This window comes from Chinchilla lanigera, unplaced genomic scaffold (assembly GCF_000276665.1).
Source record: "Chinchilla lanigera isolate Chin_1 unplaced genomic scaffold, ChiLan1.0 scaffold00013, whole genome shotgun sequence".
Taxonomy (NCBI): Eukaryota; Metazoa; Chordata; class Mammalia; order Rodentia; family Chinchillidae; genus Chinchilla; species Chinchilla lanigera.
In genome coordinates this window covers 14149088-14175101 of record NW_004955414.1, presented here as the reverse complement: position 1 = coordinate 14175101, position 26014 = coordinate 14149088, and the positions used below count along the sequence as shown (strand labels likewise).

Here is a 26014-nt window from a genome sequence, read left to right as displayed (position 1 = left end):
CCTTAGTTGTCTTTGAATGACTGTTTTAGTCAAAAGCAAAAAGCTATAAACACAGAGACATCAATATTTCTAACTAAAATTTAATACTCAGAGTAGAAGTTTTACCTTGCTTACTTTGGAATTCGTATCCTTCTCTGTTTTTTTCAAATTTTCTTTTTTGTCTGTTTTTTGTAAAGCTGCTGACTCTTCTTCTATTTCATCTTCTCCTTCACCTCTTTTTTTATCAGCTTTCTGATCCCTGATTTCAGCTGCTTTTGCTGTAGGTCTAGATATTCTTGGAGACCTCCTTAAAGTACGTCCCACATTTGTTTTTTCTTCTTCCTTTTCTGTCTTCTCTTGCTTGCTTTCTGGTTCTAGAATTTGAGGGGGACAATCCGGCTTCTTCTTCCGACTAGAGATCCTTATTGTTAATTTGATACCTTCTTTCTGCCTTTCTGATGTTATCTCTGTATTTGATGTTATCTCTGAGGCAATAGTTTCTTCTTCAGGAACCAACTTATATTTAAATTTGCTTTTTTGTACTGACTCCTTTGTCTCTGAAGGATCAGCTAACCCAGAGGTCTGAGTATTGTCTAGATTATCCATTTCCACCTTTATGGACTCACAATCTTCTTTTAGAATTTCTAGGTCTGTTCTTTCCAGACCTTCAAAAGAGCTTACACTCTGACATTCAACCCCTTCTGTTTCTAAGGCTAGTTTCTCACAATGGCCAGTCATTTGAGATGGTGGGGAATTTTCAGCTGCCTCAGGAGAGCCTGGCTTTTCTGATTCTATAGTACTCTTTGGAACTTCTTCTGGTATTGGACTCAATCTTTGTGCGTCCTTATCCAGAAACGTCTTTTTACACTTCTCTAATTTTTCAAGACATTCTAGTGTTGGTGGACTATTATCCTTCTTACTTTTGGGGGGCTTCTCTTCTATTTTTAGAGTGCAGGATTCAGTGGCAGATACAGCAGTTTTAAAAGAGAGATCCTTTGCTACTTTAGAAGACTCGAAAGAAGTTTCCTTTTCTGGAAGACCAAGTTCCTCTAACAGCCCTTTTTGACTGTGAGTCTGTAAGACTGACACTGAACCATCTGCAACTTTCCCTAAAGGGACCATGTCTTTCTCGAGCTCATGAACTTTAGTACTGGTTATGACAGAATTTAAGCACTCTGCTCCATTTCCTTCCATGATGACACTTCTGTCCTTAGAAAGGTTGCTATAGAGGTCTTCCTTTGTATCATAAAACTTTGTCTCTATGTGTTCTGCTCTAACATTTGAAGCTATCTTTTCATCACTGACTTCTCCATTTACCAGTTGTTTTCCATCATGACTCAAAGTAGTGATTGTAGAGATCCTTTTACAGGTCTCTTCCTCTTGTTTAATTTCATCTTTCAAAAATTCTTTAGTTGGAGTAACTGATTTACACAAAGGTCCTTTGACTGGACTATCAAAATCATCACTCAGTTTAATTTCTCGTTTTTTAAGAGGTATCTTTGCCTGCTGGTCATTTTTAAGTTTCTCGGTTTCTTCAGGCGATTTTTCTGTAACGTCCTGAGAAGATCTGACATTGCCACCAAAGTCCAGCCTCTCAGGCTCCTGTGCCCCTACCTTCTCCATGCCGCCTTTGACATCTCTGGGATCTGTTCTACATTCTTTCACTTCAACTTTAATGGGTTTGATATTTTCCTTGAAAGAATCATTTTCTTCTTTGATAATCTTTTTTTCCTCACTTTCTGGCAAAGATTTTTCTAGCTTTAAAATGATAGGAAGTTTTGTGAGTTCCTTTTCATCATCTTTTTCAGTTTTTACAGTAGTCTCTTCTAAAACACTGGCTGTGCAGTGGTTTACTGAATCCACTGGCCTTTCCCCTTTCGTCTTTTCAGTTTCCTTCTGTTCCTCTAAAAACCAGAAGAAGTTTAATTACATTAATAGAAACATTCGAGATTATAAAATACAAAAGATTTAATATAACATGTTTCCATGTGAAGATTCTTTTTCAAAAGAGGTGGCTTTGTCACTAGATATCGACAATGAAGAAAATGACAAAATTATGAAACATCTTCTAGATATAAACAACTGCTATTTGAAAATGTTCAGGTTTCTGTTATTTATTTTTAGCTTCAGATTTCTCAAAAGAATCCAGATATTTATACAACTCCACGAATTTATTCAATAATTGAATAAAAATGGCTCAAAAATATGAAACTGAAAATGCTACATAAAACATTTCTTACTATGTTTCATAAACTGACAACTATTCCCACAAGGCATAGAGCACTTAACTTCACTGAAGTAACATGAGCATAGTAGTGGGAAAATAAAAAAAGAGGAAAGAAAATGCCCATAACCCTACTACCCAGAGGCAACTACTAGTAACATTTTAGGTTGAATCACCTTCTGGATGTTTTTCACCAATCTAGGGCCACGCTGCCTTAATGTTTTCATTAAGATACTAATGCTTGATCATGTTAAACACCCTTCTCAAAAATCAGCCAGGTACAGTGGTACACACCTCTAATCCCAGCATTCAGGATGCTGAGGCAGGACGATTGCTCTGAATTCAAGGCCACCATGTGCTACATACTGAATTCAAGGCCAGCCTGAACTACATAGCAAAACCCTGTCTCAAAAAACAAAAAACTAAATCAAACTTTATGATTAAATGAGGGTCTTCAATGTGATTGTGCTACAAATTTACCTTATCAAATGCCATTATTCACCACTTAAGAAGTTAATATTTTATAAAAAAGAATTTAGGTTCACCTGTCATTTCCTCTTTTTACTAACTATATAGTTCAACTACGGAGCACCTAATAGAGCAGATTTACACATAACAAATGTCACATCCAGGTAAATAGCCTAACTTCTGAAACAGCGTAGATTGCACTGCTAAACTCGGCAGTGTTTTTGAATCAATTACTATGAACTTTCTACATATTTCAGCCCTTTGAATCACCTTTGCAAATGAAAAACCTTAGTTTGAAGCCAAGTTTTACCAAGATACTAATTTCTTTTCAAAGTGTTGCACAGATGTTACTGAAAAACCTGAGTAACCGTGTATTTCGTGGGGATGTAATAAATGGAATAGAGAGAATTTCATGGGGATATAATAAATGCAATAGAGAGAAAAATAAGACAAGTATGGTATGCTTTTTAAAACTAAGTATTTAGGTCTGGGGATATAGCTCAGAGGCATAAGCACCTGCCTGGCAAGTGCAAGGTCCTGAGTTCGATTCCCGGTATCAAAAAAAAAAATTAATACTTCATTAAAAGTGAATGTTTTCACTACAAAGCTCCACTTTCTAAAAATGTCTACTTGTGTAGCAAATAAAAAACTCAAAAACCATTTAGAACCATTTAGAGCTTGAGTTTAGAGTGTCAGTATTACTTTACACCACTGGTGCTTTAACATATGGTGCTAAAAATTTAGAGATGACTGATTAATTTATAAATCTTCCTTTTTTATCATTGCTGAATAAATTTAGTAAATTCTCATTAAGCTTGCTTAGTGTATCAGGAACACTAAATAAACATTTTAACAGTTTGCTAACAGTTTTAAAATACAGACTGCTACTTTCAAAATGAACTTCAAACTAGTTCTAAGCGTTCAGCGGGGAACGGCGGGAATCAAACTCAGGACCTCACACTTGCCAAGCAGGTGCTGTGCCACTGAGCTAAATCCCCAGCCCCTGAACACAATTTAATACGTTTCCTATATGTTTATGGTTCAGGAAGCATCCCAGAACCACATCATGGCTCTACCCCCAAAGTAAAACAACACTGTTTTTATTTGAGGTAAAATGATTTTGATTCGAGTAACAACACATAGAACAAACTGAGAAATGACATGAGATTCAGGACTCTCAGATTCATGAATCCTAACTGAGCTACTTGGTGCCTCTGAGAGGACCATAAACTCTCTGATTCTCATTTGTTCATTTATAAATAAAGCAGATGGACTAAACAAGCTCAACTATTATTCTTCACTGGTATTAAATTTCTCTTATCCCAAATATGGTAAAATGTTGGAAATTTTGTATTTGGCTCAGTTCTTTAACAACAACGAAAAAACTGACAACAATTATTACTCTAGGTAAGTCTATATTACACAGGTAAGTCTCTGTACTTATATTACACAGGTAGATTACACAGGTAAGTCTCTGTAATGGTACAGAAAGCAGAAGAAACATGAGTGAACGGGAATGTACGCATAATAAATGATGAAAAGGTCAGCAAATCCTATGAGCATTCTTTCAAGGTTTGTCAAAAAGTGACTGTAAAAAAGCATGTGAATGAGTTTTACAGGGATGAAATTTGAAGCAACAAAGCGAAAGGAAAATTTATTTGAAAAATCAAAATGAACAACATTTCTAGCCACATTGAAGGTGACTCAAGGGAAGTAGTATTTACTGTGGGTTTCTAAAGGTGAAGCATTTGTTGACTCAACGAGTATTTAGGGATTACCTGGTATATGCTTTCTGAACTATCAAAAGCAAAATCACTAACACTGAATATTCCACATAAATTAACAGTGGGGGACACTGATCAGGACCTACACAGTATTTAACCACCTCCTCTTTGTTATTAAGAGAACCCTAATTTTGTTTAGGAAGGTGCTTGCCTTCTCAGACACCTTACAGCCATCGGTCATATGGTTTAGTTACAATCAAGGAAATGTATGAGGAAGTCTGGTGAGGATAGGACTCAACCGACTTGAGTTTTCTGACCTTTTCCTATGTCCAGATTCTGCATACAACACCCGGAGAAAGAGCAATCAAAGCCACATGATAAAAACAGCAGACTAAGCAAGCTTCTTTTTTGTGGTCTTTTTGAGACGCGGTCTTCACTATGCAGTTCAGGCTGGCCTTGAACTCACTTTATAGCTCAGGCTGGTCTTTTTTGTTTTTTGTCTTTTTTGAGGCAGGGTCTCAATATGCAGTTCAGGCTGACCTTGAGTTCACTTTGCAGCTCAGTCTGGTCTCGAACTTGCAAGGATCCTCCTGCCTTAGCATCCCAAGTGCAGCCTCCCGAGTGCATTGTAGGTGTGCACCACCACGGCCGGCTATAAAAGCTACTTGATGATTTCATGAAGCTACTATCTAAGACCTAGACTTACCACTTGACTTTTTATTGTAAAAAAAAATGTTAAAATCCAAGTACAATACTTTTAAAATATAATTATCTTTCACTTTTGCTTCCTCCTTTCCCATACTCACAAAAATTTACTCATCCACTTAATATATTTTGGAATTGTCATCTTTTTGGGCTATAAAGGAGAAACTAATACCCAGTAAGGTTTTAGTCTCTGTAATGATTCTCTTTTAAGAGAAGTGAGAAGTAAATTGATACAAACACAGCAAACAGCAACTTGGAATATCTTTTTTTAAAACATGAGGAAATATATATCACTCAGCATTCTATTTCTACAGTACACTTACAACTACACACATATAAATATAAACATATTTCATCCATGAGTATTTGTTGTAGCATTGCTATGAAGTGAAAAACTAGAAATAACCTAAATATCTAACAAGTAGGGGAATGAATAAACACCATGTGCTCATTAAAATGCAAATCATGAATTTACATGGTTCTGATGGATAGATGTCAAAGCCAGAATGAGCAGAAAAAGCAAGCTGCAAAAGAATAGATACAACATGACACTATTTGTAAAAGAGCTATAAAATATGTGAACTACAATGTATTGGAGTGTTTATACAAATGTATAAACAAAATGTGGGACCAGTTCACAGGATTGCAGCAGTTCCTGGAAAAAGGAGAGACAGGCTTGGTGGTACAGGTCTGTAACTCGAGCACTTGGGAGGCTGAGGCAGGAGGAGCTCAGTGAGTTCAAGGCCAGCCCGGGCTATGTAATGTGTTTAAAGCCAGCCTGAGCGACATGACAAGACCCTGTCATTAAGTAAGTAAGTAAGTAAGTAAATAAATAAATAGCAATGGAAAGAAAAAAGTTGTAACTGTAATTTTTAAAAAACAAATGCAAAATCTGGCAAAACATTGGGTGTACAGGTAATTGTTATCTCCTATTTATTTGAACTAATTCATTAAAAATTTAAAAGTTCAAGGTCAGATAAATCTTAATACTTTGATGTTATCTCTACTCTAGACAGGTACAAGACCTTGGAGAAATTACTTGAACCTTTCTAAGTCTCTTTAGACTCTAAATTCTAAAACTAAAATATAAATTCCCATACCACAGGCAGTGGTTGTGAGGGTTTTTGTATTTTTAAATTAAGAACATGAAGCACTTCTACAGTACTTAGGTGCTACTATTATGTAGTCCCCTCCTTTTGCCACGCACTTTAGCCACATTAAAAAAGGTCAGGATTTCCTAAAGCCACCACTGGCAGCTTTCCTCTGTTAACTTCGCCTAAAGACGAATATGAGGTACTAAGATTAAACCTTGGGAGGTACTAAGATTATATTAATATGAGGTACTAAGATTAAACCATGGGAGTGCTAAGCTATATTCCCAGCTCCTCTAGCTACCTAGTTATCTTTATTCTGAGACAAGTCTTGCTAAGTTGCCCAGGCGGGCCTTGAACTTGTGTTCCTCTTGTCTCAACCACCTGAGTAGCTAGGATTATAGGTACAGCTGTGCTAGCCCAGCTGTGCCTAACCTTCCATTGCTATTCTTTAGCTTCTACCATTCTTCCAACTTTTACCATTAGTAACTATCTCCTAAGGCTATATTAATGGTTGCATGTAATATGGCATACAAAGCCTTACCATGAGTGGCATACACCAAGTACTCAATACTGACTAATATGATAATTATATTATGGACAAAATCTTACATTCAAGCACAGTTAAAATGTCTATTTTATAGTTTCATAACTCATTATTTACCTATAAAGAATTAGCAATATCTCCTGGTTGTAGACCGCTTTACATAGATTTTTATTAAAGCACTTATTACTCAGAATTATAATTATTCATTAATTCTACCTGCCCCACGAAAGAATTACTCCTGAATTACTATCATGAATTATTTACCTGTGGGACACTCAAAACCTGTTGACTAAAATGAATAAATTGAAATGACAACAAACACTATCCTAAATGTTGACAAATAACATCAGTACTTTTTAGGACATATGCTTAATAACAAGAAATCCTTTTACAGAGGTTATACACCAGTATTTGATCTAAAATTCTTCGGATTGCATCTGACCAACTTATGAAGTAAGATTTGGGCAAGGATAAGACACAGTACACAGATACAAAGGTATACTGTATTGAAGAAAACTTAATAAATACCTTTACTTAAGAGGCCACTTAAAGATAAAGCTAAAGATCTCAAAAGATGAGAAACTCAAAGAATAAAAGAGCAAAATAAAAGATAGGTTAATAGGAGACAGGGAGATAGATGTTCCGCAAAAGCAAAGGGCACCAAGAGATGGGGAGGCAGAGGGGAGAAGAACTCTCTCCCTTAACGTGCAGTGCAATTCTCAGGGTAGAATGTCAAGTGCAAGTAGGCTACAAAACTCTATTCATCATGTAATTTCAATTCTAATAAACAAATCAGTAACCTTGTCTAAAATAGACTACATAGAATCAGATACAAAATTAAGAGGATCCTTCATCACAGGATAATGATTAATTTTTTTTGCTTTATGCTTTCTCAAGTTTTCTACAGTGAACATATAATTAAATTTTTATAATCAGATTAATAATAGGTTTTAATAATTTATTAAACTTGGATAAATTATAAATAACACAATTCAGTGTGCTAAAAACCCTGGTTTGTCCAGGACTCAGTGGTTTTCTTAGCACACAGGGTTTTTAGTACTTTTAGTACTGAAACCATGACAATTCCAGACAAACCAGGATATATGGTCACAACATTCCCATTCATACTGACCAAATCCTAGTAAGTTAGTTTTAGAACGGCACTGCTACATTTACTTGGAACCATGTCTCATTGAATACATCAGCTGAGTAAACTACGTTGAACATGTGGAGGACGACCAACTGAAGCATAAGGAGCAAATTACAGCAGAGAAATGCAAATCTAATCAGGTCCAAAAGCGTCCCTTCAAAGCCAGTGTTTGTGAATTCAATTAAATTTGCATTTATCTTGTCAACCTATATTCAAAATCGATTACTAATAAACATGTACATACTATGTATTTACCATGAGCACAGCTCTATATTAGGTATTGACATATATAAGTATGAAAAGAAACAAAATTGGTATTATAAAAAACTCATGGCTACCAGCTATCCCACAGCCACTGACAATGTCTGGTAACCTTACCATCTTCTCTAGCAACAACTGTTCAAATCTTCTTCCTTTACCTTCACAGAGAAAAATAAAAGCCAGAAAGTAGCTGATCCTTCTTATCACCAGATCTATCAATCTGCTCCTGTTAAGACAGAGATATCTATTTCAAGCTATGGCAAGTTCTTCCACCCATGCTTTGGATCTTGTCGCCCCCAGACTAGTCAGAAAGAATTTTAAACACAGTACCACTATTTCACTTGTTCTAATGAGATCTCACTGGCTGCAGTACTGCAAATAGATTAAAGGAGAAGAAAACAGAATAAGAATAGTCAAGACACTGCTGCAAGAGAATTAATGATAAAAGCGCTCCAAAGTCATCCTATTTTATTCAGATTAAAAACTAAAATTCTCGATGAATTTAAAGCATCTGTAAACCTCTATACAGTCTGCACATCCCTCTCCCCTACCTCGAGACTGAGCTCTGCAACATCTCCTTTTGTGTTATATACAATATCCCCACTTATTCTGCCCCCACTTATTCTGCTTCGATACTGCTCAAAGGGATTGAAAAACTTAATTCTATAAAGGGTCAGACAACAAATATTTTAGGCTTTGCCAGCTATAATGTCTGCTGCAACCACTAAACTCTACTACCATAGCACAGTAACAGCCACTGACAATTAAATATTAGATCAATAAATAAAATTTAATTAATGAGCCAGGCAAGGTGTCAATCACATGTAGTTCCCACTGCTCAGGAGAGTGAAGAGGCAGGATTATTAAAGCCTGAGAGTTCAAGCCCAGACTGGGCAACAGAGTAAGACATTGCCTCAAATTTTTTAAACATTAATTAACAAAACAGCAGGCCATGCTTGGCCTATTTAACACAGCATCGTTGCTTTAACGTATTACAGAAACTTGTTCCCACTTAAAAATGTTGCATTTGTTTTGTTTACTTTTGGTCTTTTCTCTAGTGTCACATTTTCAGTAAGTCCTTCTTGAAGGCCCCAATTTAAGATTATACTTACTCCTTTCCCAAACTTATTTGCCCTCTATAGCCCCTTACTACCATCTACACTATACATATTTTTTCATTCTTGTTTACTCTCTGAATCATAGTGATACAGAGCAAGCAAACAATTTTTGTTCACAGCTATTTTTCCAGCACCAAGAATATATGGTATGTATTAAAGATTTGTTGACTGAAATGAAACACTACATATAAAATAACATATGCCAGACAGGAATATATCCCTGCAGTTAAAAGTTTTGCTGCTGAAAACACTTTTTACCATTTTGAAATGGTGACAGACTTTGAAGTTTACAAAAGTGGCTCAAAATATTTGACGTCTTGTCCCATTTGTTGTCAGGAACATATTTACTATGCGCAAGTGTTTCCAACTGTACTTATGTACATGCAAATGCTCATTCTACTTTCATGCAAATACTGTACTTCGCTGTGCTAAACATAAAGGAGTATGATAGCACATGTGATATTTTCCACTTAAGAACATATAGCTGCACATCACAGCACTTAAAAAATCCCACTTAAGCATAAGCAATCATTACTTGGCTACAGTTTATTAGAGTTCCTAGTTACCAACTCTTCTAATTTTAAACTTAAGATGCTGATGGCAATTTCAAATTAAAAAAAGAAAATCACACATTTGAGTGTGTTTAGCATGTGTAAGGCTCTCTGCTGGATCCCAACCACACTAAAAGGAAGGAAAGAAGGGAAAGAGAGTGGAAGGAAGATGTATTCCCATAAAAATCTGAATATGAATGTTCACAACTGCATTATTCATGCAGCCCCCCAAAATGCAAAAAACCCAAGTGTCCATCCAAGTGATAAATGGATAAACAAAATGTTCATATATACAAAGAAATACTATACACCCATTAAAGGAAAGGCATACTAATACATGCTATAACATGAATGAAAATTGAAAATATTAAGTGAAAGAAGTCAGAAACAAGGAGCCACATACAGTGGTACATCGGTTCACAAACACTTTTGTTTCCAAACAATTTGGTCCCCAAGCAGAAAACACAAGTATTTGACAAACACAACCATGGTTATCTTTTCCAAAACTGTATAACAAAGTAAGTTTGTGAAATGAGGTACCACTGTACAGTATTATTCCATTTAATGTAATATTCCTAAGAGGCTGATTCATACAGACAGAAAAGCAGATTAATGGTTCCAAGGACTTGGGAGGAGGGAGAAACGGTGAGTGACTACTAAATGGGTAGAATGTCTTAGTGGGTTGACAGAAATGTTCTGCAGCTAGGTTGAGGACATAAAAGTACAACACCATGAATAAACTAAAGGCCACCAAATTGAACACTTTAAAAAGGTAAATTTTATCTTAAACCTCTTTAAAAACAAAGCAGTATTGCCAGGTGTGGTGGCACACACCTGTAATTCCAGCACTGGGGTGCTGAGGCAGGAGGACTGTCATGAGTTCAAGACCAACTTGGGCCACACAGTGAGTTCAAGGCCAGACTGAACTATATAGCAAGACTGTGTCTCAAAACAACAAAATAAGGAAAAAAAATTTTTTAAAAAAATTTTTAAAGCAGTACTATAGAGACCAAAATAAACATATTTGGGGGCCTGATGAGGTCTACTAGAGTCTCAAATGATACTTCTTCGTCCTCTTATACAGCCGTAAGTATATGACTGCAAGACTTTTTAAAAACAGTTTTTCCTAACTAGTAGGGGAGAATCCCAAATTAAAGGTTAGCTGAGCTTCCTTCAACTTTGATTTTCCCCAAGAATGCTCCTTTATATATTTCTGACACCTTCTAAAGTAGACTAGAGAATCTACCATAGATTAAAAATATATACTAAATATCATGGTGTCTATAACCACAATAACATCTGAAATGGCACAGACTCTTCAACAGCCTTATCCAAGAGTTTAAACAGCATCTAACCTTCACTTCCCCATCTACCAAAGCGGGAGAGTAACACTTCAAGTATTTCATAGTTTTACGCCTGGTGGTGGTATTATTAGCCCTAATAAAAGTGAGACAAAGTAGTGTAAATGAAGTTCTAAAAAGAGCTGAAAAAAGGGATCAAAAGGACTTCCCATGTGGAGAGTAGGGATAAGCATGATGAAGTCACAGAGAAATGGTCAACACATACATATAAAGTAAAAAAAAAAAAAAATCTAGATAACCTGGAACCAGTAATCATGCAAGGAAGCACTACGAGATAACAGCAGAAAGAGATGGCTCTGTTGTGAGATTCCAAACACCAGTCTAAGAAAACCAGAAATTTTCAAAAGGCAATTCAAATTATCTTTGAAACAAAAGCCAACATAATTACTCAGTTGGTACATTTTCTTAGGCCACTTGCTGCCATCATTTTTTAAAATTTTTTGCCCAAGTTTACTGGCTGATACATTTCATCTTGGCACCTAAACAGAAAGAAATTGTAAAAATTCATCTTATTAAGATTAATACAAAGCCTGGCAATTTTACTCATGACTATGTAGAGTCTATTTTAGTTGTAAGAGTAGCTATATTATTCTCTCCACTTTCTATTTTTTTCTTTTAAAAATATTCAACCACACTTAATTTTAAAATTGTCACATGCTACCTCACCACTCTAACCACATTAGATATTCCTTAACATTGTTCCCAGCTTTTAACCTATTCTTCCCACCACCTACCACTCCCCCCAACTCCATCTGGGGAACAATGTTTGTTCATATGAGAGGGTAATAAATGACAAACCAGAAACCCATTTCTCTCCTCTTACCATGGAACACACCACAGTAACTACACTTGTGAGGATGGGGTAAGAAACAATGCTTTGGGCTCAGAACGAAAGCATTTCTGCAAAATTCATGTAAGTACAACTATCAAAAGTAGACGGCGAGCTGAGCGTGAAGGTGCACACCTATAATCGCAGTAACTGAAGAGGCTGGGGCAGGAGAATCACAAGTTCAAGCCCAGCCCAGGCAACTTACCGAGACTTTGTTTCTAAAAAATAAAAAGGACTGAGGGTATAGATGAGCAGCATAATGCTTGCATAGCATATGAGGGATCTGGGACTATAGGCATGTACCACCAGCTAAACATTTGTTGAACAAATGAATAAGAAACACTGTATTGTTAGAAGAAGAGAAACAGAAAGGTACTATTTATTTATCTTATTTTTCTGGTGCTGGGGATCAAATTCAGAACTCCTTGCATGCTAAACAGGTGTTATACCCTGACTTACACACTGCACCACCGGCCTGGGGAAAACACTATTTGGAAGAGAACAGAGAACAAAAATGAAGCCTAAATGTCCTGTACCTCCTTCACTGTCTCTTCAAAGTGCTACCCTCTGTCTAACAACATAAGCACCACATAGGTCCCTGTTAAAATAGACAATCAGCAGCCTACTCAAGACCTAGTCCATTAGCCTTATGTATTTGAAAACAGATGCACAGGTCAGGCCAGGCGTGGTGTTATATTCCTGTAATCCTAGCACTCAGGATGCTGAGACTGGAGAATCTCCAGTTTAAGGGCAGCAAGTTCAAAGCCAGCTTTGACAACACAGCAAAACCCTGTCTCAAAAAACCAAACAAATATAAACACATTTCCAGGTGAACAACATGCACATTGAAGTTTGAGAAGTATTACTGTAGCTCTTTCTATTTAAAGAACATAAGCTTTAAAAGGGTCAAGATTCAAATGTAAGGTCTGACAATATAATATTTATGAACTGGGCAAATGTATGTCTCTCTCAACTTCCTCAGCTTTAAAACTGAAATGAAAATCCAAATGTAGGGCTGGAGATTTAGCTCAGCGGCAAAGCGCCTGCCTGGCAAGCGCAAGGTCGTGAGTTTGGTTCCCGGTACCGGAGAAAAACCCCAAAAAAAAAAGAAAATCCAAATGTAGCATTTAGTAGACTATAAAGAAAATAGGATGTATCTAGTGTTAGCTGCTTTTATTGTTGAAATCCCCTCTGCTCTACTATTAACACCTTACAGAGTAATTGTGGAATTAAATATCAAGAACAACTTAATGAAGAAATTTTTTTTTGCTCTTCTTTCTACTTTACGTGAGTCTCTCATTAAGATTAGCATCAAAAATAAGGTCTCCTAAGAGGAATAACTGCTTCTTAAATTTCCATTATCCTGACTCTTGTTTCCAATAAATATTCTTTATTTTAATTGTGTATAAGAATAAGCAATAACCAACCTGAATAACCAATAATATGAACTTTAAGTCAGGGACTTATAGAGAGCCCTTCCCAATCCTCCTCACAGCCAGGAAGCTTATATTTGTAATCCCATGAAAAGGTATTGGAATTCTAGAGAGTTAATTCCAATCTACAACTTCCAGTGCAACCCATGGCAAGAATAAAGGCACTCAAGCATCTCTGTAGTTACAGAGAGCCAAGGGGTCCTAGTCTGGCCATGATGATGGCCATCAGGAACAAAGGCCTATAGCCAGGACCCAACCCAGATTTTACTCATTTGTGAAGAAGGGAGTGACTTGAGGATGAGTGACTGTGAGAATGGCAGGAAATACGTGAGTGCCATGTGCTGGACTAGGTAGGAGGCCTGAAATCACCTCTGCCAGATGCAGAAAGAGTAATCCGCACAACTCAATTGAGATAGTATCTAAGGTGGGGTTGGTGCTTCTGCTCCGATGTATAATCTTTGAAGCCCCAGGAAGTCATAGCCTCTATGCCCGATCACAGCCACAGCGTGGAGCATTGGCTCAAACATCCTGCCTCATCCCAGCTCACTCATTGGAACAAGGGGGGGTCTGGGGAAAGACAGAAACTAGGTGCCAGGGGTTAGGAGGAGGGGAAAATAGGGAGTTAGTGATTAACAGAGATAGAGTTTCATTTGAGGAAGAAAAATACTGTTCTGGACATAAATGGTAGTAATGGTGATAATCACTGTGGATGTATTTAACTGTATATGTAAAAATCATTAAAATGGTCAATTATGTTTTGTGTACTTCTCAACAAAAAATTACACTAGCACAGAACTCTTAAATTAGTAAAACATGATAAACTGAACACACACACACACATAATTTTTTTTTTAATTATCTTTTTGAGAGAGGGTTTCACTATGCAGTTCAGGCTGGCCTTGAACTCATTTTGTAGCCCAGATTGGCCTTGAACTCATAGCAATCCTCCTGCCTCAGCCTCCCTCAAGTGGTGGGATTACAGGTGTGTGCCACTACACCCAGCCAATCTGAACACAGTTGACTTAGATTTTTTAAATGTTTTTATGTAAAAGAGGAAATGCAGTCTTTTGCTCTTTGTCTTTGAATAAAGAGACTATGGAAAACTCTCAACTTTTCAATCAAAATTCAAAATTATACAGCTGGTTAAAATAATAAAAGAAGCAGCGATTCAAAACAAAGCAAAATAAAACACACAAAAAAAAACCTTGTTTAGGTGTTTCTTCCTCTTTTTTAGTCTCCTCATCCTCTAAGTTGGGACTTTCCCGAGAAGAGTTGTCCTGCTGGCTAGAGTTTTTCAATAGTACAGGATCAATTTGTGCTTTCAGGAGTGCAAGCGTCTCAGCCAACTCGTTTCGATTTCTGAACAAGGGAAAAAACAAGACAACATAAAAATCTTTCTTCTCTGAAGAATTTTCTGATTTAGAAATTAAAATTTAAAAAAACATAAAAACGTCCAAATTAATAATTAACCCTGAATTCTAAAAATAAATACTAAGAAAGAGCACACATTAAAACATATACTATTCACCAAAGAGAACAGATTAGAGCTCTTAAATTATTGCCATAGCCATTCAGATCTCTCTGGCTGAAAATAAAAGTAGGAACGATGCTAAATAAAATTCAAAGTTTAATCACTTTAAAGTATAATGTCATCCCTAATGAGATAAATTCAATGTATAACTTGACTGAAGTATTTTTAACAAAATAATCCAAGTTCTTAATTCATTTGGAAGTAACTTTTCTATCTTCAGAAATGGCAGCATTTGATATTGTTAAAATTATAACAATGAATGATTACAAAAAGTCAACTCTAATGACACAGCTTAAAAGCAGTAACAATTTATTTAGTTGCTCATTTTGTTTTGCCAATTATAGTTTACAATTACAACATGGGAATTCCGTTTGGTTTAGTAACAGAAAATACCTAAGATTTTAATCTATAAATTCTTTAGTTTTATTAGCAAACAGAAGATGCAATATGGTTAGTTTAAATTCTCACTTGGAAATTTTTTCTGCTACTAAATTAATCAACACCATGACTTCTTCCCTTCTTCTGTGTTTCCAAAGAACTAGTTATGCATTAATCACATTAATACGATTAATGAATGCTAAGATGAAATTGTTGGTCTTCTTTCCTGTCCCATTCCTTTCCAGATCCATGCTAGCTAGCTACACGCACAGCTTGAGTGCGAGGACTCTTGTCTGACAAAATAGGCTCTAAAGCACTGTTTAATGAAGGAATGAAATCACTGCTCCTAAACTAGATGGCTATATACCCAGAGACAAGTAACAATGCAATGTTGAATATCTCACATGTGAAATGCTCAGGATAAGAAATGTTTTGGATTTCCAATATTTTCAGATTTGAGGGGAAGTATTTACATATACATAATGAGAAATACTGGGAATGAGACAAAAGTATACACATAAATTCAGTTATGTTTCATATATACCTTCAAGCTTACAATGCCTGAAGTATTTCAGCCACCCATGGAGATGTCTGTGGTTGTTGGCATCACCCTCCTGTATATGTCTTAGTTTATATGCTACCAGTAAACAATTTCTCGTACTTATTCACATGTAAGTACTTAAAAGGAAAAAATATGACATGCTATTAACACAATGAAAAAAACCCTGGTGTTCAGAATGCCCACCCAGTAGCTAAACAGCAACAGCAAACAACAGCAGGCTTTCACTCTCCACCTGTGGTGCTGTGTTTTGATTAAGAGGTTACTGACCTTTTTTTTTTAATAAGCATCAGAAGCACCAGTGATCAGGAAGTTAGCTGTCTAGGGATGAGGAGGCATTCTGCTTTGATGGCTTGTTAATATTTCCTACTGTCATCTACTTCATGAACAGTTTTGTCTTAGCATTCTCTTTGATTTTATAAACTGACAAAATTTCTTGTTTGTTGCACATACTACTCTGGGCCAGTAAACACACTGTATGTTTACATGATGTCATTTATAGGAATCTTTTATGCAATGTTAGTAATATGAACTTCATCATCAATATTTTCAGGATTGCCCCGATTCAAAAATAATTTGGTTATTTCTTCATCGATCAATAAATGAACTAGATTCTCATTACTGATGTAAAAAACTTTGATATCTATTTCTTTCAGCTTACTGGAAGATATATTTTTTGGCAAATATATGAAGGTTAAGTGCTGGGCATGGTTAGGCATGCTTATAATCCTAGAGCTCTGGGAGACTGAGGCAGGAGGATCAAAAGTTGGAGCCCAGCTTTGCATACCTTAGAGACACAGACTCTGTTACATATATACCTACATACATACATACATACATAATGGGCTTGGGATATAGCTCAGTGAGAAGGCCCTGGGTTCAATCCCCAATGTGGGGAGGGAACTAAGAAATCATTTCTCACTTGCCATGTGGAGTCCTTTAAAGTCACCACTGTTCACTCCCATCACTAAATCTAGTCTCAAGACACAGGTTGTACCAGGCAGGCACAATTCTGTCCTTAGCTACTGTGTTTCAAACATTCACAATAGCATAAAAAGAACCAGTCAGGCTGTCCTACCTTTCCGCAGCAGGCCATGCTGTGTTTCCCAGATGCAGCATTGCTTGTATTTTTGGTTTTACTCTCTTTTTCTCTTTACTCAGCCCAAGCTTGCTCTACAAAACTAGTTTCTCCCCAGCTCTTCTCTTGTACTTTTTCCAATAAATTTTATCACTATTTTCTTTACACACACATATACACAAAGATCTTTGCAAACTTTTCATATCCACAACTATTAATGTTCTATCACGCTGTTCAAGAAAATGCTATTCAGGGCTGGGGATTTAGCTCAGCGGCAAAGCGCCTGCCTGGCAAGCACAAGGTCGTGAGTTCGGTTCCCGGTACCAGAGAAAAACCAAAAAACCAAAAAAAAAAAAAAAAAAATGCTATTCATTCATTCATTCATTCATTATTGACGGGTTAAACTGCAGGGCAAAGGCAAAGGCTCTGTGAGAAATGAACGGTTAAACAACACGAAGTTTAGATTAGCAAAGCATATTGTATCTGGCATTGTCCTTCCCCTTTCTCCACGAAAACTGCCTAGCTTTGAGACAATTCTTTCCCCAAACTGCTTTTCTTCTTTTTCTTCTCTCACACTGTTACTCCAAATAAAAGCCTGACAGTTCTTAGCTTCGGTGCCACTCCTGGGACTTTCCCTTACTCTGGATTCTCTCCATTGAGCAGACCTTCTGGGCTTCTCGGTGATTAAACTAAGCCTCATCTCGAAGTAATCTTTCACTCTGTATGCCACCATGGTTGCTCACCGTGACGCTGACCTACAGTCACATGACTGGCCACATCTGAGTAAAAGTACAAGGTATACACATTGTTTTTAAAAGAACTTCAGCTGGAGAACAAGCAGAATAGCTTCTGAAGAATAATAAAATCATACAATCATCCTTCCAGTTTCCCCATCGTGAGCATGAGCTGCTGGACAGTGTTTATGAAACCAATTGGAAAGGACATCCCTGGTGACTCATGCCTTTCGTTAGCATAACAATGTATCAGTAAGAAATTCATTTATATAAAACAGGTGAACACAAGCTTTTGCCAGCAAGAGCAAGTTTATATTTCCAGGTACCTGCACGTTGCACACATCCAACCACATTTACTCTATCCTTAGCATCCTTCAATTCCCATTGGGCTGTCTCATCAGCTGTGAACAGTGGCTTTCTGGGGCAATAAAGCCCAACAGTGATATTTCACTAGCACTTCAGGCTTATTCTGGTGTGAGATTTCTATTAGTGATGACCTTGGCAAACTCATCAATAAATTTCTCTGATACTCCTTGATCAGCAATTGCTTTAATTACTACAAATGCTTAAAAGTATGCCATGTTGTTTCTTAAATGTATGCAACCAGCCTGCTGAATATTCAGAATTTCCTTCCGCTTTCAGTTACCCATGAGATTTTTGCTTGTTTCATGACCAGCATATCATTAAGCAGCATGTGTTCACTGTGATGCTGACAGATCCACTTTCAACACAACTGAACTCATTTTTAGCTGTACACAGTGTTTTCCTATTTTTCATTAATGCCTGTATATAACTTTCAGCACAAAGCTTCAACAATTAATCCTTCCCTTTCTTCAGGTCATATATGATTGTCAGTTCAACACCATGCTGTTTTGGAAGATGTTTTACTCGTATATCACGCTTCAACTTCACCAACAGCTTGATTTTCTATGCTAGAGACACTTACAAATGCTGCTTCTTTTTCATATCCCTGTTACTTATAGAGGCATCTGAAGGACTTTGACATTTTCTGTATCTTTAAACCACAGAGCAGGAAGAATTAAAAAAAAACTAGTAACATATGCAGGCCTTGAGCTCACGTGGGACATCATGGGGAACCTTCCCAAGGTACATCTGGCATACGGTGCATGCCACTTTTTTACTCCTTAGTGGGCAGACCTGTGTGAGGGAACCTGGTGTATTTGTACATGGCAGTATTATTCAGCCAAAAAAAGCCAGGGAAAGGGGATATAGCTTAATGGTGGAACGCTTAACTAGCACGCTCAAGATCTGAATTCAATCTCTAGCATCAATAAATAAACAAAGAAAGAAGAAAAAAATGAACCAAAAACACAATCAAATAAGGGAAGAAGTCAGGCATGCCGGTGTATGCCTGTCATCCTGTGTACTCCAGGGTGGAGGTAGGGAGACCTCAAATTTGCGGCCAGATTGTACAATTTACCAAGACTCTTTCTCAAAGTAAAAAGTAAAAAGATCTAAGAACGTTGGTAGTATTAGAACTTCCCTAGGTTCAACCCTCAGTACTATATTACCCCCCCCAAAAAGAAAAAAAAAAAACAGTTCTGATTTGTACTACATAGATGAACCTTGTAAACATGCTATGTAAAAGAAGCCAAGCACAAAAGATCACATATATATGCTATGTCTAAAAGAGGGAAATTTTAAAAACAGGAAGATTAGTAACGCAAGAAGGGTGAACAGAGAACAACTGCTAAAGGGCTTAGAGTTTCATTCTGGGGTGAAGAAATTGTCCTGGAGATAGACAGCAGCACTGGCTGTACCATTTGGGAATAAATTAAAGCAACAACAAGCTGAACTGTGTACATGAAAAAGAAGAGCAGGGAAGAGGGAAGAGGGAAGAGGAAAGGGTCAGGAAGAGGGAAGAGGAAAGGGTCAGGAAGACTGGAGAAGGAAGGTGTTATGATTTGTGTCTACAGTCCTCCCAAAGCCTCGGGCAGACATGGGGGGGCCTCTAGAGTTTGTGATTGATTCTTGGTCCAATGCTGGGATTATGGGTTTGAGTGCTACACCAGCTTCAGGGCAGGGGACCCGCATACAACATAAGAGAGGGAAAGAGGCTTGCTCTGCTGCTATTACCTTTTTTGCTCTTGCTGCTTTTGCTGTGTTCCACCGCCATGTGCCCTCTGCCATGTGCCACAATGCCTTGGAATCAACTAATTATGGACTGAAACCTCCACAAACTGTGAACTAAATAAACCTTTCCACCCTTAACTCTGGGTGTCAGGTATTTTATCTCAGCACAGAGAGAAAAGTAACCAAGACAGAAGGAGCATGACATGAGAGAGGAAGGAGGAGAAAAGTATTTTTCTTTTTTCTTTGGGCCCAAATGTAAGCTATTCAGGAAATGAAAAATGCTTAAATTCTAGATACATTCTCCATGGAAAGCTGATTAGACCTGCTGCTAAAGTGGATTTGGAGTAAGAAAAAAGGTCCGGGACCTAAGCAACTGAAATGATGCGGTTGCTATTAACTGAGATGAGGGAAATGTACTGGTGGAAAGGCTGGAGGTTCAGTTTGGGGCAGACTGATGCCAACTGAGGTAATCTTGTATTTTCCTATCTGTACCTTAATTTCATTTCATTCTAGTGAAATGAAGGATATTTTCTAGCAATTATATTGTGGGATATGATTTCTTCCACTAAAGAGCTGCTCAGTTTGTATTAGTGAGAGGAGAACCAAATGAAGTAGAAGTCCAAATCAAACAAAATAAAAATAAGTACAGGGATCATCTTCTGCTAAGGTCCTAACTAAATATTTGGTTCTGTCTTAGTACAGAACCAAATATGATTCTGGTATGATGTCCATCACAGGTCACAGGATAGATACGATATAATAGTTTATTCTCTGTATCTTTTTCCAACAAAGAAAACTTCTTAAGAAATGGGACAAAATTCAGCATGACAGAACACATTTGTAATCCCAGTACTCAGGGAAGCAGAGGCAGGAGGAAAGTAAGTTTGATCTCAGGCTGGGCAATTTAGTGATACCGGTCCCAAAATAAAAAAATAAAAAGGACTGGAGATGTACCTCAGTGCAAAGGCCCTGTATTGAACCCCCACTACCACACACATGTATGTGCGCTCACACACACACACACACACACACACTATTGAACCCCCCACTACCACACACATGTACATGCACTCACACACTCACACACACACACACATACAGTCTGGAGTTTGCAGAAGGGTATACAGCATTTGCAAGTAGGGTGCCTATAAGCTGTATACATTATTTAAAGTTTAAATTTTTAAAAATAATTATAAAACCATTCCCAATTTTAAAATATTTTTACCGAGGTGTAATTTATATATTACGAAATTAACATATCCTCAACATTCAGTTCAACATCTTTCACAAATGCATATACCATGTAATCAACTTTGCTACCAAATAAAAGAATACTATCACTATCACAGAAAATTCCCCCTGTCCATCCCTACTGAATCCCTCTAGCTAACAAAGCAAAGCAACTTTTATTAAATAAAGAACTTAAAATAAATGTAACCAAACAGTATCCACTTTTTGGCTTCCTTTGTGCACAAATATTTTGAGAGAAATCAATATAATATGAGGTCATTCCTTTTTACTACTTAGTAGTATTACACTATATGAGTATTATTTACAATAAAGATGCTAAGAATGTTCTCATACAAGACTTTTGTAAATGTATTTTCATTTCTCTAACATTAATACACACGAGTAAAATTGGAGGGGCACAGGATAACAGTTCATTAATATTGAAAGAAATTATCGAACAGTTTCACAAAGTCCTTATACCATTCTGCATTACATTAGCAGGGCTCCACATCCTTGCTAACATTTAGTGTTGCAGAGAGGTCAGTTTCATTCTCGTAGAGGAAATGTAGAACGTCGTTGTTTTCACTGAGAACTTTCTTGTGAATAATGATAAACAAAATATTAATGATAATACCGTTTTTCATATGAATATTAATCATTTTTTTCTTTATAAAGCAACTGCTCAACAGTCTGCTTAGAACTTTGTCTTCCTTAGTAGACTGGTGTCTGAGCACTTTATATAGTATTCTCTGAACGTGAAACACCTAATCAAGTCCTTTTTCATGTACTTTTATATTCTCTTTCGAATATTAACTGGAAAAAGTAAGACACTGGCTAGAGTTTAAATATTTTTGTTATTGACACCTGTTATTACTCTTTGATTAAAACATTACCATTTTTGTAGCTCAAAATGTCCAAATGCTGACAATTTTATATGGTTCAAACTTGTTAAAATTTAACAAGTTTTTATTCCTCTGTAAATCTCATACTAAATCTTTTTTCAACTTAAAATTCTACAAACATGAATGAACTGCTTCTAATGTAACTCATACTCATTAATTTTTCAAAAGTAGAAACAGAAGTTGCTATTTAACAGAAGTTTATAAATGTGGTTATGATATTAAATTTTTAGTAGAAGATCAAATATTACAACTATACCTTTTTTGGGTGGGTTTTCACTCTTATAAACTATACATTCGTTTGTTCATTTATTCATTCATTCATTCATTTAGCTAGCAGTACTGAAGAATGAACCCAGGGACTTTTCACGGAGCTACAGTCCCAGCCCTTTTCTAAAAATTTATTTTGAGACAGGGGCTTACTAAGTTGTTAAATTGACCAGGCTATGCCTGAACTTTCTGTCTTCCTGCCTCCACATTTTAGAAGGGTAGGATTACAGGCATGGGATACATGCCTATATCCCATGCATAAATTGCAATGCTCAGTTATATTTCTAAATATATCAATTGATATTAGAAATATATCAATTTCCAAATATATCAAAAAAGTTAACTTATTAGGTTTAAAAACAAGAATGGTAAACTGTGTACATGGCAATACAGAAAGCTACAAAAGAAGGACTGCAAGTTCAAGCCTATCTTGGGCAACTTGGTGGAGTCCAAATCTCAACAAATAAAAAGGGGTGAAGAGATAGCTCCATGAAAAGACCCTGGATCCAATCCCTAGTACCACAAAAACAGAATTCTAAAACATAAGAAAAAAAAATACCCCACATTTAAAAGACTATGTAATTTTTGTTATATAATAATCTAAGAATTAGGCAGAAACATATTTCCAATACCAGCTGATCTCCAAGCAAATAACAGTATTATATTTTTAAAATACTTTTAAGAACAAGAAGCAAGCTTTTCATTTCGCTAGTAAAATATAGTATTTAGTAAGTTAAGACAAATATCTACATGCAATCTAAATGAAAAGCTAAAATTCTGCTTGCTTTATTTCCCTTTTATTTGGGAGGGGGGTTCTGTTCCCTCTGCTGCACTTTTATTTGAATGTTAATTTTTTGGGACTTGCTTTTTTCCTATCGAGTTTCTGAAGGATTTCTCATTAAAAGCAATTTCGTAATTTTGTGTAATCATAATGGACATCCACTGATCACATCTAAGTCCTCGAGAAAGTCTTCTACAAGTTAGTCCTTTAAATCTTTGGTAAAGCTGTGCATTGCTAAATTGCTGCTAGATCAAGCATTTCATTTCATTCAATCATCTCCTTTGGGTTCTCTATGTTAACATTTTTCCTAAAGTCTAGATTACGAATCTAAATATTGTATGTCAGCTACGACCTCAGTGGGGTCACACATTATTTTGAGTACCAAATAAGTACCATCTTTTGTGCGTTGTGCTGGGGAACAAACACAGGGCCTCCAGCCTGTTAAGGAAGTGTTCAGCAGAGCCACATCCCTAACCCAGATGTTTTAGAGGAATGGAAAATAATACATTGCTTTTAATACTTAACCTTCCCAAAATGAGAGCCAAGGCAGCTCACAATTTTTGTCAATAGTACTTCCATGTGTTAATGAATTAAAGCTAACTGAAATGCCGTATCACAAGACTTCTCAATTATAATAAGCATAAATGCACCCCAATGAGAATCTGAAAACTACTCTCCTTCTAGAGGAAACACATAACGTACAGCAAGTTCTTTACCATACAATGGACCTGACAAATGCTTAAAAGCCAGGTAGAGGCCCCAGAGCTGTACTATTCACTGCCACATTCCTCCCACTGCTTAGCACAATGCTATTACAGAAGTTGATATGCAATATAAATTTATTCATTTAATGAAATAAATACTAATGTGTTCATTAAGTGTTGAAAATTGGATTTAAAAGGGACAATCAGAGTCAGTAAAGCCAATGGTTTCTTAATGGTACTGAATATTTCTACTGTATTTGGGTAACGTTCCCTGATAAATTTGCAGATAGAAATAATATTCACAGGTGTTCCAAATGATGAAAAGTAACCTGGTACCACTTCACTAAAGAAATCTGTGGTTGTTAATGTGAGAAAGTTGTGTTTGGGTATTTTGTATAAGCATATGGTTATTTTATGTTTATCATAAACAGATATTTACACATAGAAAGGTTTGTTTGTTTTTAAATGCAGAAGCATGAAGAATAAAACCTGAGGGAAAAGTAAAGGGTGAAAAAGAGGTGAAAGTAACATCAATGTAATTCTGATATTTCTGCTGATAAATATTTCTTCAATGAAGAAACTAAGTTTCAAGCTTTGAGGTTATAAATGTGAGAAAATTTAATATTTAAAGAGATGGGAAGAAAAGAACAAACGTGAGGGCTGGGGATACAGCTCAACGGCACAGTGCCTGCCTAGCAAGTGTGAGGTCATGAGTTCAATTCCCGGTACAAAAAAAAAAAAAAAGAATAAATGTTTACTGAGTGTGTACTATGGTCTCAGCATATGTGATACATGTCTTACAATGTTATGGGAAAGTATCATACTCATTTTAGTGTACACGAAAATACCTCTAAGGGAAATGAAGTAATACTAATATGCCTACAGATGGCAAATAGATGAACCCAGATTTAAGCATAATCATTAATTCAAAAACCTCACACCATGCATTAAGATATAATCTCCTTAAAATAGTGAACTTTACAAAATGTATTAAGCATGACTGATAACAATAATCATGATTATTTTTCTCTGTCATGTTTTTTTACCTACAAATCATGAGAGAATACTCTTAAACAACTATGCAGGGTTGATGTGGGCAATGGAAGACCCCACAGTAAAACGATATCATGAACACAACCCCTTAGGTATTGGCATCCATAGGGAAAGACATGAGTAAATTTTCCTTCAGAAGTACATTGGTACCATTAAGGAAATTAAGTACAAGGAGAATCATGTAGTTATACTTGCTTGTAAAACAATCCCCACTGATTTCATTCAATAAACATTTATTCTCAAGAGAGTAAAACTTGAGCATTTGTGACCTAAACAAATATTGTTAGTTCTTAAGTAATCACAAAAAAATCCAAAAAATCAAAAAAGGTAAGGCTTAATGAAACAAAAAAGGTAAGGCTTAATGTCAAAGGAGCAGAAGTCAGTAGTTAAGATATCCATGAATTCTCTTTACTTTGTAGAAGCCCTGGTTTTTTCAAAATTAATATACACTATGGGTACTTGTAGGACATTTTTTAAACAATAAAGCTGCAAAGATAGAAAAATTAAAGACACAAACATTTTGAATAAAGATCCCAGTATCACTATTAAAAAATTTAAAAAGTTGTGTCTCAAGGCCATGCATTAAATGGTTCTCTTCAAATATACTTGTCAACACAAAAAATTTTTTTAATTTAAATGAATAATGAAAACCACAATGTTTGATGTTTGTCAGAACTCCAATAATTCATGCACATCAAACAAAGATGAATTGTGTCAAGATAAACAGATCAAATTAAAAGTTAGAAATAAATAAGCAACGTGTAATAGGACACAACTAAATAAAAAACCAAACACTATCTTTTATCTAAAAATGTGTTCTTCTGTATGTATAAGGTTTATATCCTAAAAGTTCTGAATTTGTAAATATTTCAATTTTACTTGATGAATAAGTGCCTACTATGGATACTGTGCTGGGTACGAGGATAGGCCCTGTCAACTCACTAACTCCATGAAAAAGGTCCATGCTCCTCTCACAGATCAGGCTAGTAGAGATCAAAGTAAGGAAAATATAAATAAATGTCAAGAAATTGCAATAAAAGATACCTGACAATGCATTTCCATGAAGAGCCATCTTGGTCATCTTGTTCTTCTATGTACATTCTGACATTGTGATCTTGATCCAACTGGTACCAATACATGAGGCCATCCTTGTCTCGCCCAATTGGCTGGAGACGCATAGTATCAGCATCCTCCTCATTAATAATATTCTTAAACTTAAGATTGTCATCAAACTGACACTCGCAGAGATACTGAAAAATAAT

At 36.2% G+C, this 26014-nt stretch overlaps 1 protein-coding gene across 2 annotated transcripts in view; it reads right to left on the bottom strand.

Annotated features, from left to right (window-relative positions):
* Positions 1–26014, bottom strand: part of Rsf1 (remodeling and spacing factor 1) — a 127351-nt gene that overhangs the window by 37061 nt on the left and 64276 nt on the right. The window contains exons 4-6 of one of the 2 annotated variants that reach the window (XM_005379827.2): positions 25797–26002; positions 14646–14800; positions 106–1883 (exon numbers count right to left, since the gene is read on the bottom strand). In XM_005379827.2, the coding sequence (XP_005379884.1) occupies positions 106–1883; positions 14646–14800; positions 25797–26002 (2139 nt within the window). The remainder of the gene's footprint in view (positions 1–105; positions 1884–14645; positions 14801–25796; positions 26003–26014) is intronic. The other variant, XM_013511807.1, reaches the window with a different exon arrangement.